General features: G+C 40.3%; 1 protein-coding gene, 1 non-coding gene and 1 pseudogene across 2 annotated transcripts; 2 read left to right on the plus strand and 1 right to left on the minus strand.

The window, feature by feature from the left end:
- Window positions 1–4,276: 4,276 nt before the first annotated feature.
- Window positions 4,277–5,195, plus strand: LOC141697762 (uncharacterized). Its single transcript, XM_074502301.1, has one exon. The coding sequence runs from the start codon at window positions 4,330–4,332 to the stop codon at window positions 4,996–4,998; it is 669 nt and encodes a 222-aa protein (XP_074358402.1). The 5' UTR covers window positions 4,277–4,329; the 3' UTR covers window positions 4,999–5,195.
- Window positions 5,196–7,903: 2,708 nt separating this feature from the next.
- Window positions 7,904–17,367, plus strand: part of LOC141695722 (uncharacterized) — a 44,193-nt pseudogene continuing 34,729 nt past the window's right edge.
- Window positions 10,183–10,289, minus strand: LOC141699446 (small nucleolar RNA R71). The gene has a single exon (XR_012565909.1). It is a non-coding gene; the product is annotated as a small nucleolar RNA R71 (small nucleolar RNA).

Raw genomic sequence — 17,367 nt, forward strand, 5'->3', positions numbered from 1 at the left:
CTTGTTAAATTGCATTTTTCCATTCCAGCCTTCTGTAAAATTCGCTTAACATATGCTGATTGTCTTAACGTAATATTTGAACTCGTCTGTTTGACTTCAATACCAAGATAATATGAAAGTAGCCCCAGGTCGCTCATCTCAAACTGCTGATTCATTTCTAAATAAACCCATTAACCTCAGTCAAATTAGCCCCTGTTACAATCAAATCATCCACGTAAATGCCCACAATCAGCACACTCCCACCTCTGTATCTCGTGTAAACAGCTTGCTCGTGTTGGCACTTCTTGAAGCCCAGTTCCTTAAGACATTTATCAAGGCCTGCGTTCCATGCTCTTGGGGCCTGACATAGCCCGTATAGAGCTTTCAACAGCCTATAAACCTTTGCTTTTTGACCTTGTTTGACAAATCCCTCGGGCTGTGTGATATACACTTCCTCAAGTAACTCCCCGTTTAAAAAAGCTGACTTAACATCAAGATGATGCACCTCCCATCCTTCTTTTGCTGCTAAAGCCATTAATAGTCGTATTGTTTCCAACCTCGCCACTGGTGCGAATACTTCATTGTAGTCGATGCCTTTCTTTTACACATATCCTTTTGCGACAAGTCTGGCCTTATACTTTACTATATTTCCCTCCGTGTCCTTCTTCAATTTGTATACCCACTTCAGTCCCACAGGTTTGTGCCTAGCTGGTAGATCCGTGAGCGTCCAGGTGTTATTTTTCTCGATCATCTATACCTCTGCCTTCATAGCTTTCACCCATTCACGTTTAACTGAAGCTTCACTGTACCGTGTGGGCTCCTCTGCCTTTAATAGCATAAGCTCATCGATCATCTGTATCACTTCAGTCTCATTATAAATCTCGCTCAGTGGCCTGTATTTATGAGGTTCAAAACTTTCTACACTCGACTGCCCAGTCCCACCTGTGAACTCATCCTCTGTTCGTCTGTCATGTGTTTGCACAGGTGTTGTCACCTCTCGCTCTGTCTCTGTATATCCTTCACTCATTGTCTCTTCCTCCATTTCCCACATCAACCCTGGAATCATCACCTCTGCAATTTCTGTTTGATCCCACGACCAGAACTCGTTCTCAAAGAACACCACATCTCGACTAACATGTATTTTTCCCGTAAGAGGGTCATATAACCTGTTTCCCTTTATTCCAGGCTCTCTTCCCAGGTACACCACTCTTCTACTACGATCATCCAATTTCTTTATGTGCACAGCCGGTATCTTCATATATACACAACACCCAAACATCTTTATATGTGCTAAATCAGGTAGTCTACCACTCCAAGCTTCATACGGAGTCTTTCCCTCTAGCACTCGGGTTGGTAATCGATTTAATACGTACACTGAGTGTCTCACGGCTTCCCCCCACATACACGATGGCATCTTTGATCCTTTTATGAAGCTCCCGACCATGGCTGCTACCGTATGGTTCCTCCTCTCCACCACCCCGTTTTGTTGTGGGGTGTATGGGGCTGTGTATTGACGTTCAATCCCTTCATGCTCACAGTACATACTAAACTCACTCGAGCAAAATTCACCCCCACGGTCTGTCCTTAACATTTTAATACGCATTTCACTTCTATTTTCAACCAACGATTTGAACCTTTTAAAGGCTTCAAATGCACAGCTTTTTTCTCTCAATAAATACACCCACATTTTTCTACTGAAATCATCTACAAAGAGTAGAAAATACCTGTTACCTCCTGGTGTAGTAGGCGTGATGGGACCACAGATGTCTGCATGTATGAGTTCCAACTTCTTCTTTGCTTTGAACATTGCACTTGCAGGGAAAGAACTTCTAGGTTGCTTGGACATCAAACACCCCTCGCACTTCTTGCTCGGTAGTGTCAAGTTTGGAATCCCTGTTGCCATTTTCTCCTTTGACATCAACTGTAGTTCCTGGAAATTCACGTGGCCCAACCTGTTGTGCCAACGCCATGTTTCCTGTTCAACTTTCGACATCAAACACATATCACTATTTTCTTCCAGGCTAATCTTATATAGTCTATTCTCTGATTTCTTCACCTTCATAAGTACTCTCCCACTTTGTTCATATACCCACAAGTATTCCCCGTCCATGACAATCTTATTACCATCCTCAGATAACTGTCCAAGGCTTATTATATTATTGCACAGCTCTGGAATAAGTAAACATCCTTAAATACTCTCTCTTCCCTATTTTTGCACTTAAACGATATCACACCTCTACCTTTTATGCTCACCATTGACCCGTCCCCGAATTTTACTTGCCCAGTGACACTCTTATCCAGTGATTTGAACTTTCCTTCTTCGCCAGTCATATGATTACTGGCTCCATTGTCAAGATACCACACCAGTGATTGTTTTTGTCCTTCACCTTGTCCTTGCAGCCTTGGAACCACATTCCCCTCCTTTACCAACATGATGGTCTCATTTTTATTCTCAACTTCATCCACGAGTAAGGCTGGTTCATCCCCCTGTACTTGAGAGAGGTTTACTTCTTTGCGTACTTCTCGTTCTCTACGAGGTCTACGACACTCTGCTGCAAAATGCCCAAAGCCTTGGCAATTGAAGCAGCGTATTTTAGTTCTGTCGCGAACACCACGAACAGCTTCCTTCCCACGGGTTTCATTACGACGTCGAGTCCCTTCTTTTGCACTCCATTTTAGCCACTCCTCTCGAGTTAATAATAATTCACCATCCTGAGTTTCTCTTCGTCTCCACTCCTCTTCAGTCAGCAAAAGGTGTCCTTGACCTGACCCATTTTCTATTTGGCCTCGAACTCTTTCTTCATGGGCTTTTAGCGAGCCCACCACTTCTTCTACTGACATCTCTTCAAGCTTTCCAAACTGCTCGATAGCTGAGGCAATGTGAAGGAACCTTGAAGGAACGACACTAAGCAACTTTTTCACCACGTAACTTTCTTCCATCTTCTCACCTAGTGCTCGAATGTTTGTAACCAAACCATGCAGTTTCAGATAGAAATCATCTAGCGACTCACTTTCTTTCATGCTAAGGCTTTCAAACTCCCCTTTCAGCGTTTGAGATTTAGCAGCCTTGACCTTGTCCTCCCCCAGGCTCATCACTTTGATTTCATTCTAAGCGTCCTTGGATGTTTTTTTTTCAGCAATGGCTAACAAAATCTCTTCAGGAATTCCCTGGTATATAACTGCCAGAGCCTTCTTATCCATTTTGTCATCTACCACAGCTTTCCCTTCTTTTGGTTCTATCGCCTCCCAGACTCCGTATACCTGCATGAACACTCTCATTTTGAGAGCCCATGCTGCATAATTCGTTTTTGAGAGCATTGGGTAATTCACCCCAAACGAGTTCTTCTTGGGCTTAATCGTCTCCATGGTAGGTCCTTGAGCACGCTCCGTCATTGATCACTGAAGCTCTGATACCAGATGAAGCACTAATAACAACACACACTTTGTTTGTATTGCTTGGAAGAATATTTCTCACGTTAAATTCAAAAATATGATTACAAGACATATTAAAAACTAAGCTGATAAAGTTGGAGTTACAAAATAGCAACTAATTCCTAGCACAACTCCACTTCCTTATTTATTTCGTAATAGTTATCTGTACTCTCCTGACTAAATCAACCACGACATAATTAAATAACAGCTACATTTTATTTTAGGAAATGTTTAGATTAAATCTTGTTCTAACAAAAAAAAGAGAGATCACATGAAATACTATTTTGGGATGTTAAAAGTTGATATGACATAAATTAGCGAATTTTGTTTGTGATGTCGATAATAATTAAATTATTATATTAATTTTATATATCGTCTCAATAATAAATAAATTATGACATTTTTAACTGATTTGTATTATATATAATTTTAGTAATTTTAGTAAACTAGTATGTGTGTAATTTATCGGAGTTGTCAAAATAGACGTGGAAAAGAGATATAATAAAAAATAATATTTATAAGTATTTAATAAAATTGACACTTCTTCACGAATGTCAACAAGCAACTATTGGACATGTTCTTATCGATAAAACTCAGTAATAATGCCGTTTACCAGATTTTACTCCATAAAGTTTGTATAAGCGTACTTAAATTGCTAGTAACGGTGGGCAACAGCCAATAGTTCATTTGGTGGGACTTTTTTTTGCTATTTGTTGGTGTATTTCCTACTGGACCATGTATATCACGATGTGGGGACTCGATCCATTATTTTAGTCCTTGATTTCATTCCGTATTATTTTAGTGTCTGTGTATATCAAAAAGTTGAACTTTTGTAACCCTAGCTACTACTTTAAATATGTTGCTCATTTCTTTGTTTTTCATCAGAGTCGATCAATTCAAACACATTTCTCAGTTCCAATGGCAACTCACAGAGGGCCCACTTTAGTGTTTCTTGTTTTGTTAGGTTTTGGAATATGTTCTGCTGCTAGGTCTCTCTTCACTTTTGAACAGAGTGCTGGCTATGATTCTTATCCGGGTCATGAATTTGCTTCCGGTGGTGGTGGTGGTGGCGGCGGTGGCGGTATTGGAGGTGGAGGAGGAGATGGTTATGGAGGTGGAGGAGATCATGGTGCAGGATCCGGAAAGGGAGCTGGTGAAGGTGGAGGTGCTGGATATGGAGGCGGAAGAGAAGGTGGCGGTGGTGGTGGAGGAGGTGGTGCTGGAGGCGGTGGTGGTTTTGGTGCCGGAGGTGGTGCACATGGTGGTGGTTATGGTGGCGGTGAGGGAGGCGGTAATGGTGCTGGTTATGGTGGTGCTGGGGGATACGGTGGTGGTGGTGGTAATGGCGGAGGCGGTGGTGGAGGTTCTGGTGCTGGTGGAGCTGGAGGAAGTGGATATGGGACAGGCGGAGGTTCTGGTGCAGGTGGGGGACATGGTGGGGCAGCTGGTGGAGGCGGTGGTGGAGGTTCAGGGGGTGGTGGTGGAGGTGGATATGGAGCTGATGGAGGTGGTGAACATGGAGCTGCTGGTTATGGAAGTGGTTCTGGGAGCGGAGAAGGTGGTGGACATGGTGGCTATGCACCCTGATAAACACATGCATGTGCTAAGATCTACTTGATGTCAATGGTGTTACCAATAAAAAAATTAAGATTGTTGAAAATGTGATTAAATTGTACATGCGTGTAAATCAATGTATGATTCATGCAAGCAATATGCTCTCAAGTCTGAAGAGCTTCAAGTACATTTGTAAGCTCTTCCGATCAACTAATTATCTTTTCAGCTCACTCATGCTCAAATATTTGATACCGTGCCTGGAATTTAATTACTACATATCAAAAAAAGTGTTACCTAACTTGACCAAATTTATGTCCGTTGCAGGGGGTGTGAAATTAAATTTAATACTATTATACTAAAAAGTTGTTTACGCGACATCTATTTGGATGGAAATACTTGAAATACACGTGGCATATGAAAACTGAATAAGCTGTTTACAAAATATTGATTTTCAGAGCATTCTACAAATGGTGTAGTTAGAGCATTTTTAACGGTATTGTTAAAATTGTTAGTTAAAATAATTTAAAGTAATAATTATCTAAAAATTTATTAGACTTCTAAGATTATTTATTAGAGTAAAGTTGACTATATTAAATGGCTATATTTTAAAAATATTATATTATTATTATAAATAGAAAATATTATTTGAATATGATAACATATTATGTGTAATTTTACTAAAGGTTATTAAAGGTTCGACAAATATAACAAATATAGAGAGATTGGCTAAGGGTAATGTATCATTGAAGCGAATAATTTTTTACATAATATCTAAAATGTATATTTATGTTATGTTTGACACATTTTTGACTAAGGCCCATCCCCCGTTGGAGATGCTCATATAATTGTTTATCTTAAATTTTACTAGACCACAATCAGCTTGTATTTCAGCCAGGAAAGTTGGCTATAATGATTCATTATATTTAAAATATTATGTAATTATTATTTTTGTTTATTATAAATAGAATATTTAATTTTAACATGGTAGCTAAATGATTTAGAATATTTCAACATGTCTGGAGAGGTTCAACATATATGGTAGGTTATCTAAAATTTTAACTAATGATTTTGCATCATTGGAGGGCATACTATTTTTAATTAATCTCTATAATTATAATAATTATGGTATTTCATATGAATTTTTTAACTAAAGAGATGTGTTATTGCCAAAATTTGGCATTGGATTATTTCGAATCAAAGATAAGTCAATTAGACTCAAATTAGGATAAAGGAATGGGAAATTAAGATTTAGGCTGCAGGGGGCAGGAACGAGGATGTGTCCTCATTAGCTGAAATATCTGATGTAAGTGACTCATGAATAAGTATGGGTGGATGCGCCCAAGAGTGGGTGACGCGCCCTCTATAGGTGAGGAAAAAAGAGATGATTTGTTTGTCAAAGTCAGGAAAGAAGCATGTGGTTCACAGGGTTAGGACGCGTCCAGCCCCTAAAGGGTGCATGGTATGAGACTAGGACGCGTCCAATGTTTGAAGGATGCATGATCTGGAACAAGCTCAGGACAAGGCAAGCATGGAAGAAGTGATAGGAGATATTTTTACTAAAGTACTTGTTGCAGGTACTCTTTGAAAAATTCCCTGCTTGAGACGGTCAATGAGGGGTATGTCCGTGAAAATCTTGAAGGCCTCCAGGGGTATGCGTGATGACTAAAGGCCTCCTCCTGTATTCAACGGGTATCCTCGTTGGGGATGCGGGGTTAACTTTGGTGTGTGCTCTGAGAACTCTGTTCTTGTATTCAACTGGTGTCCTCGTTGGAGAACTTTGGAGTCATCCTGCACTTTGCACCCAAAAGCTTGGGATCACCTGTCCTGCTATCTGGTGGGTTATCTTCATTCGGGGGACAGAGACGCTCTGACATTTGGGGTGAACCGTGGCTATACCTGCGTTTGTAAATCAAGGAAGATAGTTGTAGCGGAGTGTATCCTTGCACAGGGAGATGCACTATCCGTGAAGTCCTACGATTATGAACGAGCCTTGAGCCTTCACGGTAGGGCCTCATAGTTGGACATTCCTAAAACTAGCGGCAGATGGATTCTAGAAGGACTTCTACCGGGCCTAGGAATGAGAAGTCTAAACCCATTAGATTTCTTGTTCCCCAAGAACTACGGCAGGCTTGATCGCTATATATAGGGTACGTAGACACATTGAGAGGGGTAAGAAGTTGAGAGCTTAAAAGGAGCCACCACTTGCCCTAATCAATCTCAACGACCAATTAACACACAACCACTGCACACCACTTGATTTTCCGGTAAAGAACCACCGTCACAGATCTTGATTCCGACGAGAAATCTCAAACTTTGTTGTTACCAGATTCCTCCATCAACAAATTGGCGCTAGAAGGAGGGGTGCTGATCAAGATCATAGTCATAGGAGGAAAAGACGTCTTATAATCATGATGAAAGTTCTTCTGATGGAAGTGACAGCAGATCTAAAGGAGATGGCGAGGGAGACTTCACTCAACATGAGCCATACGTGCCCAGAAACGTGACGAATCTTCCGCGAGCTCCGAATGTGGGGGGGGACACCCCTAGTTCTCATCAGCAACGCCGATATCTTGGAGCAGCTATATCGCATGGGAGATACCTTGAATACCTTTAATTCAAGATTGAGCACAGTGGAACGTTGCAAGACAAGGCGAGGCCGCCGCCTTCCTCGCCACGACCATGCTGTGGAGAAGGCTCCTATAGTTGAAGGAGATACGCGAGATGTTCGTGGTCAAGCTAGTGGAGAGAATCCTCGAACCACTCCGCGATGCCTAGAGTATTCTAATGACGTTGAGCGTATTGTGGAACTTATTGATGAGGACACTGACGGGAGAGAAAGGCCCCGTATTGACAATCAAGTTGTTCCGCACCCGCATAGGTCTGGGCGTACAATTGACGAGCGTCGTCGTGCGAAAAACATCCAGAATCAGGATGAAAAATGAAGAGATTTTTCAACCCTGAAAGAAGACTTGGCATAAGGTTGGAAGATGAAGATTTGAGGAAGTTGCTGCTAGAATGGAAGAAGGAAGGAAACAGTGGAGAAGCGAGGCCCCGTGATACGACGCGTGTGCCCCTTACATATCCAAGGGATGATAGGATGCGACACCGTGAACACGAGCGTGCCCCTCCACGAGGAAGATTTGGGAATTATGGCCGAAGCTATCCGAGGAATGGACGGGGAAGGATTATTAGAACACTTCTTAAAGGCTCAAATTGGTGTTTTGTACTCAAGTTATTTGTGTATTTGATGTGTTATTGTAGTGTTTTGTATTTCAGGGCATAGATAGGAAAAAGGGCTGGATTTTGCATGATATGTGCTTGGAAGAGTGTGATGATGAAGCCTTGGTCAAGTACGCGAAGAAACCAGCAAGATAAGACAAGAAATAAAAAAATAATATTTTTTTCCAGTAGCTCAAGGCGGCCGCGCCAGTTTAGCAGAATGTTAGTGCGGCCGCGCCGCTTCACAGAGCGGCCGCGCCAGGACGTTTTCCAGAAATCCTGATTTGAATAGAAGACTGATTTGCTGGGCTTTTGGATGGTTTAGGCTGCTATATAATGTGACTCTTTAAAGATGTTTTTCATAATGGAGACTAATGAGAAGACAACGAGAAGACTTAGGAGCACAAATACAATGAAGGAGAAGAAAACTTGTTTTTACTTGTGATTCTTTGATTGAGTTGTAATCTTGGATGCTTGTTTTCTTGTTTGTTGAACCTATTACTCCTGATTACGTACTTTGATTATTTATTCAGTTTATAAAAACTTAGTTTATTATACCATGCTTTTATCGGAACCCACGGTGATGATGAGTTTGTTTATGAACTAATCGTTATCGTTGGGTTCTAACGGATTTACTTATGAATTCCAATAGTTAATTTGTTTCGATATCTTAGTGTGTGGTGATTGTATGATATCCTAGTATTGGTTGTGGTTATTCGTCTTATGAGCGACGTGAACCTATAAGATAGCGTGTTAATCTCTATTGAAGCGACAGTGAATATAGAGGTTTAGAACTTTCCATGGTAGCATAGGTTCATGTATTTGTTATGCATGATTCATAGGTAATTTTAACCATCTTACTTGCACTATGTAATCACGATAAATAACTTGCGCATTAAACTTTTATGTTATCAAATTCTATAGACATATAGGGTCTCAACATAATTGGTGTTTATTCAGCTTCTATCTCTTTTGTGGATGTCTGGTAGTAGGGTATTCATACAACGAAAGTTGGCGTTTACTAGTTTCATGTTATATGATTAGTTGTCATCACCATTGCATGTTAAGGTTAAGAACAATGACTTTGAATGAAGTAGTAATGAAGTTAGAATCCCATGTTTGTCTCATATAAGTAATTCAACCTCAATTCTCATAGTTAATGTTATTTAATATAATCTCTTATTTAATTAAAACCAATTTATTATTTGTCTTAGCATTGAACGATAGCCATATCATTGTTGCATATGTGCATAAATTGAAGTTAACCTAAACCTGTCTCTGTGGGAACTAACTAGAAAGAATTCTATATTACTTGTGAACGCGTATACTTGCGTGTAAATTTAGCATGAGTTTTCGTCCTAACAAGTTTTTGGCGCCGCTGCCGGGGACTCGGTGTTAATTTTTAGTTTATGTACTTGTCATCAGTGGTCGTTAAAGTTCACTTACTCGGATATTTTACTTACTGGTTTCCTTGTTGCTTTTTTAGGTACTCTAGAGAGCGTTTATGCTAACGCGTTCTCGATCTCGAAAGAGAACACTGGATAAAGCGGAGGAAGTAGTTGACGAAGTTTTTGTTGAGAAGAAAGTTGAAGAAGAAGTTGTTATAGCAATGGGAGAACCAACAGCGAATCCGAAGGCTTTGATGGATTACTCTCAACCGAAGATCGATGATATTCAGTCTAGCATTGTAAGACCATCCATCACGGCTAACACTTTTGAAATCAAGGCTAGCATGATTTAGATGATACAGAATTTTGTTCAGTTTAGGGGTTTTCCTATAGAAGATCCCAACATGCACATCAGAGATTTCATCAAGATCCGCGACACTTTCAAGTTCATTGGAGTTTCTGAAGATGCTATAAAGCTAAGGCTTTTCTCGTTCTCTCTGAGGGATAAGCTAAGAGCTTGTAACATTCTCTACCAGCAGGTTCTATCACCAAATGGCAAGATCTTGCTTAAAAGTTTCTAACTAAATTCTTCCCTATGGCAAAGACAGCTGCAATCAGGAATGCTCTTACTCAATTTGTGCAGCAATCTGTAGAATCGTTGTGTGAGGCTTGGGATCGCTATAAGGAGATGCATAGGAAGTGTCCTCATCATGGGATGCCTGACTAGATGATTATCAACTACTTTTATAATGGTTTGGGTGCGACTTCTAGACCCATGCTTGATGCAGCATTAGGTGGAGCCTTGTGGGCTAAAAGCTACGATGAAGCTTATGAATTGATTGAACTAATGGCTACTAATGAATACCAGAACCTGAAAGAGATATGTCCTAAGTCCAATCATGTATGAGGATTTAGGAATAACTTTTATGTAATCTATTTTGATTTCATTGATATTAATAAAAGACTTGTTTTGTTTTTTATTGCGGGCTCTATCTATTTAAATGTTTAAATAAGATATACCACAGTTTAGAGTAAAGCTTTTTATGGATTGTGATGAGATCATAATAATGAGACCTAAAAGATGATAACTCTAAACTTAAATAGTTCCTGGTCGTAGGATTACTAACTGGTAATTAATAATCCGCAAAGATCGGTACATACTATGCTTACTTCATTATGAAGGATGTATGTTCTCATAGACATTTGTGTGGTGACACTATAGCTAGTATGTAGGTGTTTATTATAGAATAAGTTCATTGAACATGACTCACACAACTGAACAATTGATGGAGTTCACTCACGTGTTAGCAGTTGTTCACATAGTGATAGTTGTACAAGTATCCTTAGACATGAGGTCATCATAGTCATCTTGTGTACACTGAACTATGCTTTGGTTTAGTTCTTAGTCTCAAGGGACAATTATAAGGGCTCTACTGGGTATAGGAATTTGTACACGAAGATAGTGTATGATCAATAAAGGATCTACCCCTTCCAGTGTAGGAAGAGAATGTTCAATACTGATTCACTTATGTTAGTTCGGGAATCTCTGGCCAGAATGAATGAAATTAGAAAGGAGTTTCTAATTTACATTAAATAGAACTAAGCATAGTGAATGGGAAAGCAAGTGATTAAATAAGATAGGCTTGACACAAGTTCCATGCCTTATATTTAATCGTGACATTGCAGGGTAGAAGGAATTAATTGTACGGTAACTACTCACTGAATAGGTTCTTGGTATTCCAAGCAGTGAATTCGTATTATCCGGATAGTCGCGATATGCTGACAAGTATCCCTCACGATGTAGAATAAATATGATTAATTAATTAATCATATTTAATGAATTAGAGAATTTATATAAATAATGATACAATAGTTTTATTATTTTTTATTTCTACTATCGGTTTAATATTGAACCTACAGAGTCACACCATAAAAGAGAATGATTTAATGGTGGAGAAATTAATTAATAATGGCTGATAATTATTTATTTATGAAATAAATAATTAATTAGAAAATTTAATAATTGATTAAATGAGATTTAATTGATTATAAATTAATTAAGAAAAGGTTCTTAATATTATTAATTAAGAATTTAATTTTTGGAAATTAAATCAAGAGAGAGAATTATTTCGAAAGTGTTTAGAAAAAGGATTAATAATTAAAAGGTGTTGTTATGGATAAAAAGCTAAGGTTACTACTTGCTGTATTTAATACTAAGATTCGGGAGCTCAAGGCCTTTAATGGCTGCTCTCGTACTTCGTAGCTTAATTCTGCCTTTCCGAGATGCCTACGTATCTCTGTGAATTAGAGAATCAAGCCAAAAAACGTAGTTCTGATTTGTGGGGTGAGGCCCCTTATATAGATGTGGGAGTCCTTGAATTGGACTTGGTATAGGAGACTTGGTGGACAAGCCTCTGAATTAGGATAGACTTAGGAGTCCTAGGAAGTAGGAAGCTGATTCCTTATCCTTTTAGGTCCCCTTGAGGCTAATCTATAAGGATTTATATCCTTATCGGGACTCTTCTCAATAGCTGATTTTTCCCTTATTAATTAATTAAGAAATTAATTAATAATTAGGGCTTTTGGGCCTTTTTTATTCCATCAGGCCTGATCTGGTCCATCAGGCTTAACCTTTCTGGTCTGAGTTTCATATATCTTTTTATTGGGCCTAGCAGCCCACAGCTTGTACAATTAATGCAGTATTTAATTATACAATCATAATTTATTTATCCCTATCATTTGCCCCCCAACTTTTGGGAAACATTGAATAGGTTTCGCAGAAGTTAAGTCTATTTGTTCCCTTACAGGGTTTCGTTTTTCCGTAAAGTGTGGAGCGACCTACACGTTTACAACGAATTTTTCCTTTTATTTAGGAATTATTTTGATTTCCAGGAATTTTTCCCTTATTTCTGGGATTTTTCCCTAATTTCTGGAATTTTCCCTAATTTTTCTGGGATTTTCCCTAATTTTTCTGGGATTTTTCCTTATTTTTGGATTTTTCCCTTAATTTCTGGATTTTTCCCTTAATTTCAGGGATTTATCCTTAATTTCTGGAATTTTCCCTTAATTTCTGGGATTTATCCTTAATTTCTGGATTTTTCCCTTAATTTCTGGATTTTTCCCTTAATTTCTGGGATTTATCCTTAATTTCTGGAATTTTCCCTTATTTTCTGGGATTTATCCTTAATTTCTGGATTTTTCCCTTAATTTCTGGATTTTTCCCTTAATTTCTGGGATTTATCCTTAATTTCTGGATTTATTCCTTATTTCTGAAAACATTAACATTTTTCAGAAACTATTTAAGGAATTTCCTTATTTTTTGTAATTTTCCAGGATTTTTTCTTCCCTTTTTCTTCCTTTTCTCTCTCTTTTTTTTTATATAATTTTCGACCAGGAATCCATTCGACCAGGATCCTGGTCGAATTAGCCTTTGTTGTGCCTTGGTCGAAGGAAATTCTACCTCAATTCATTCGACTAGGATTTTAAGGCAAGTCCTGATCGAATTGGGTAAAGGGTACCAACTTTTTATTTCTAACTTTCCTGGGCCTCTATCTTGGGCCATCCCTTTTTCTGATTAGATTTTCTTGGGCCAACCCTTTAGTGGGTTTTAATCCTGGGCCCATTCCCTAATAAATCTGGGTTTTCCCTTTTGGGCCTTTGATTTTCAACTAAATGGGCCCTTTTCTGGGCTAGTTTTATTGGGCTAATCTTTGGGTCCTCTGTTTTTAACTGGGCTTTTCTTTCACCCCTCTTAAAAAGGTATTTGGGCCTCAAACATGGCTTTTATACCTGGGCCTTAGTTCTGGGCCTTTATCTTTAAGCCCAAATTCCAGGTTCTTCTAAGGTTTTTCTGGATTCTTCTAGAATCTTTTAAAAATTAAAATTTTTCACTTGGTTTTTCCAGGAACTTCTTGGATAGTTCCAGAACCTTCTAAGCTTTGGGCCCAAATGGGCTTTTTTAAGGCCCATTATCCCCCTTCCTTGGCTATATAAAGGTGGGGTGAGAGTTTGATTTCTCCACACCTCTCATTTCACCTCTCTACTCATTCTACAACTTCTCCTCATCCTTCCTCCAACTTTCTAACCTTTCCTCTCTCAAATCCCCTCCTTTAGTTTTCCAACCTCTCCTTCCTAGCTTTACTAATGGCTGACAAGAGTTCTGAGAGGGCGGCCAAGATAGCCTCGGCTTCAAAATGAGGTAAGGATATCGAGATCCGTTCTTCATATATGTCTTTAATCGATATGATTAACACTAGGGGGGATGAATATCCCTCCACTGCACATCTCGACTCTTTTAATCATTGTAATACTTGGCACAACATGGATTTCAATAAACTAAATGCTCGTTATAACGTCCTTCCTCCCCTTAGATTAGTTCCAGTCTCTGGTGGTGATCGTACTTGCCACTGGAGACCCGATACTCTCTTCATTTACACAGATGCCCTTAATGCTGGGCTTAGGTTTCCTTTTCACCCCTTTATTCCTCATCTTTTGGCTGATTTACAAATCAACCCGTGTCAGCTTCCTCCAAACGCCTGGAGGAACATTCTATGTTTTATGGTCTGCTGTCTTAGGGAGGGCTTTCCTCTTTCTGTAGCTGTTTTTAGGAAAGTCTTTCAGTGTTACAATAGTTCTTCCAGCATCTGCGGCTGGGTCTATGTCAAGCAAAGGCCCAAAAGCAAACATATTTTTAACAGTGCCTCTATTCCTGATAATAATCAAAATTGGAGGAATAGTTTCGTCGGGTTACGTAGGGAGAATGGTGACTGGGGCACACTTTTTCGATCTTCCTTTGGGAAGGTCAGTGATGGTAGCCTCAAATCCATTCACTTAACTCCTGAAGAAACTATTATTTATAATGGGCTTACTCAGGATGATGGCACGACCACCAGCTGGACTCTCTTAGAGGAGTTTTCCCTGATTCATGTGGGACTATCCTCTGTTTCTCAACAGGGTATTTTTCTTCCCTTCTCAATTTTACTTCATTTCATGCATTACTAACTTCACTTATTTTGTCCTTTGCTTTGTTTCAGCTGCTAAGGAGATTAACGAGGACAATGTTCCTTTGGTTGAGGAAACAGCTAGGATGAAGAAAGCTCGGCTCGCAGGCCTAGACACCCGGGGAAAGGCCACGGAGCCTATCTTTTTGAAGAAGCACAAAGAGCCTATAGGGGAGGCCTCAACTGAAGGAGCTGGAGGCCATGGTACTCCTATCACTGCTGCTGCCCCTACTGCTGCTGCCACAGGCGCCTTTCAGCCTCTCTGGGGATTCCGCCGAGGGGACACCGTAGTTGGTTCCACGAAACATGCTTGGGATTGGTCTTACCATAGCGTGACCCCCAAGGATTTTACTGATGTGGTGGCCACCCCTGATCTTGAGAGGATCAAGCTCATGGGAGCTCAGTCTCTGGCTTCGGTATGCCTTCTCTTTTTTGAACTTATTTTTCGTTCTTGTAGCATTGCCTTATACTTTGTTAATTGCTTTGTTTCAGTCTAACGCCTATTTTCAAGGCGCTGTGAGGCAAGCCGAATCATGGAAGCGGGCTTCTGATAAGGCCGATAATGCCCTCAGGAGGCAACAGAAGAAGTATGCTACCCTGGAGAAGAAGCTCAAGCGCAAGGAGGAAGAACTCGGAGAGTCTAACGCCGAGCTGGTGGTACTTCGGGTGGAGAAGGATAAAGCTATAGACAACTATCTGGACTCGGAGGAGTTTGCCCAATCCATGAGGATTAGGGATGATTCAGTCTTTCCCGAGTTTTTTAGGACTGGTTGGGACACGGCCCTTGGGACCGTGAACGAGGCTTGTCCTGATATTAACCCGGCGGACTACATCTGCCCTGATGACGAGGCTTTGCTACAGAGGTTTCGTACCCGAGTAGTTGTCTCGGACCATGTTCCTCAGGATCCACTCCTTCCTCCTCCCGAGTCTTCTTCCAGACCTGCTGAGGACGACAGCTCTTCCTCCTCCTCCGAGATGACAGAGACATCCAGCGAGAGTGGAGAGGACGATGATATGGATGCCGAGGGTACTTCAGCTCCTTAGAGCTTTTTCATCCCTGCGTGGCTTTTTTTTATTTTCGAGACTTTATTTATCAAACTTTTGTAACATCTATCAGATCTATTTCATTTATCACCTTTTATGCTTGCATCCATGCATTTGATTTTTATTTGTTAGGCCACAAACATACTTTGAAGAACTTATGAATTTCATAAAATTGTCTGGGATTCGTCCCTTACACAAGTCTTAATAAATTTCGTAATAAAACTAAAACATATAAATCCTAAGCAAGCAAAGCTTCAAGGTGCTTTTCAACCTACTCGCCATCCTGACGAGTGAGAATCGTATCCGGCTTCCCTACACATAGTAAACCTTCAGGTTTTGTGCATGCCAAGTTCTCGGGACTTCAAAACCATCCATAGTCTCTAGCTTGTAGGTTCCTCTACCTTGAACACTCTTGACTCTGTACGGCCCTTCCCAATTCGGGGCAAGCTTCCCTTTTTGTCCTATACCAGATGCTTCTATCTTCCTCAAGATTAGATCGCCTTGTTTAAAAAACCTTTCTTTAACCCTTAGGTTGTAGTAGAATGAAGCTTTTTTCTGATATTCTACTATCTTTGCATGTGCTTTATCTCGCACTTCATCAATTAAATCCAGGGCTAATCTCTGCCCTTCCTCATTTTCTTTCTCATCGAAAGCCTGAATCCTTGGAGAGGAATGTGATATCTCCACGGGAACTACTGCTTCCGCCCCATATGCCAACATGAAAGGAGTTGCATCTGTCGTGACTCTACAAGTAGTCCTGTAGGCCCATAATATTGGAAGTATCTCATCTACCCAATTATTTCTTGACTTCTCGATCCTCTTCTTTAGTCCATCCAGGATTATCCGATTTGCTACCTCTGCTTGTCCATTGGCTTGCGGGTGAGCCACAGAGGTGAATCGTAACTCGATTTCATTTTCTTCACAATACTTCTTGAATTCCTCATTGTTGAATTGTGTTCCATTGTCAGTGACAAGGATACGGGGAATTCCATATCGGCACATAATGTTTTCCCACAGGAATTGTGCAACCTGCTTAGTAGTGATTTTGGCCAAGGGTTTGGCTTCAATCCACTTGGTGAAATAATCAATGGCTACAATCAGAAATTTCCTTTGTGCCGTGGCCATAGGAAAAGGCCCTAGAATATCCATCCCCCACATGGCAAAGGGAATAGGCGAGTTGATAGAGGTCAGCATCTCAGGGGGTTGTCTAACAATCGGTGCATGCTTCTGACAGCGGTCACACTTCTTTACATATTCTTTGGCATCAGCCATCATTTCTGGCCAATAGAAGCCTAAACGAGTTATCTTATGAGCCAAGGCCCTGCCCCCCAAGTGTTTCCCACAAATACCTCCATGCACTTCCTCAAGAGCTAAGCGTGCCTCATCGGGCCTGAGACACCTCAAGTAAGGAACCACGAAAGATCTTTTATATAGAATCCCATCTATCAAAGAGTACCTTAGTGCTCGAACAGTTAACTTCCGTGCCTCAATTGCATCGCTTGGCAACCAACCGGTCTGAATGTGAGCCTTGATGGGATCAATCCATGACGTCCCCAAGCCTACGGGAGCCACAAGCTTAACATCTATGCTTCGTGTCTTCAAAACACGGAAGTACACACTTCCTGAACTTTCTTCAATCTCAGATGAAGCAAACTTTGATAGCACATCTGCTTTAGCATTTTCTTCCCTTGGAATGTGTTCAACATGGCATTCATTAAATTGGGTCATCACAGCCCTTACTAGGCGAACAT

The sequence above is a fragment of the Apium graveolens genome, chromosome 11, assembly GCF_009905375.1.
Source record: "Apium graveolens cultivar Ventura chromosome 11, ASM990537v1, whole genome shotgun sequence".
Lineage (NCBI taxonomy): Eukaryota > Viridiplantae > Streptophyta > Magnoliopsida > Apiales > Apiaceae > Apium > Apium graveolens.

What these genes read in the sequence shown, in the direction of transcription:
- LOC141697762 (XM_074502301.1), top strand. Translation starts at nt 4,330, where the DNA reads ATGGCAACTCACAGAGGGCCCACTTTAGTGTTTCTTGTTTTGTTAGGT.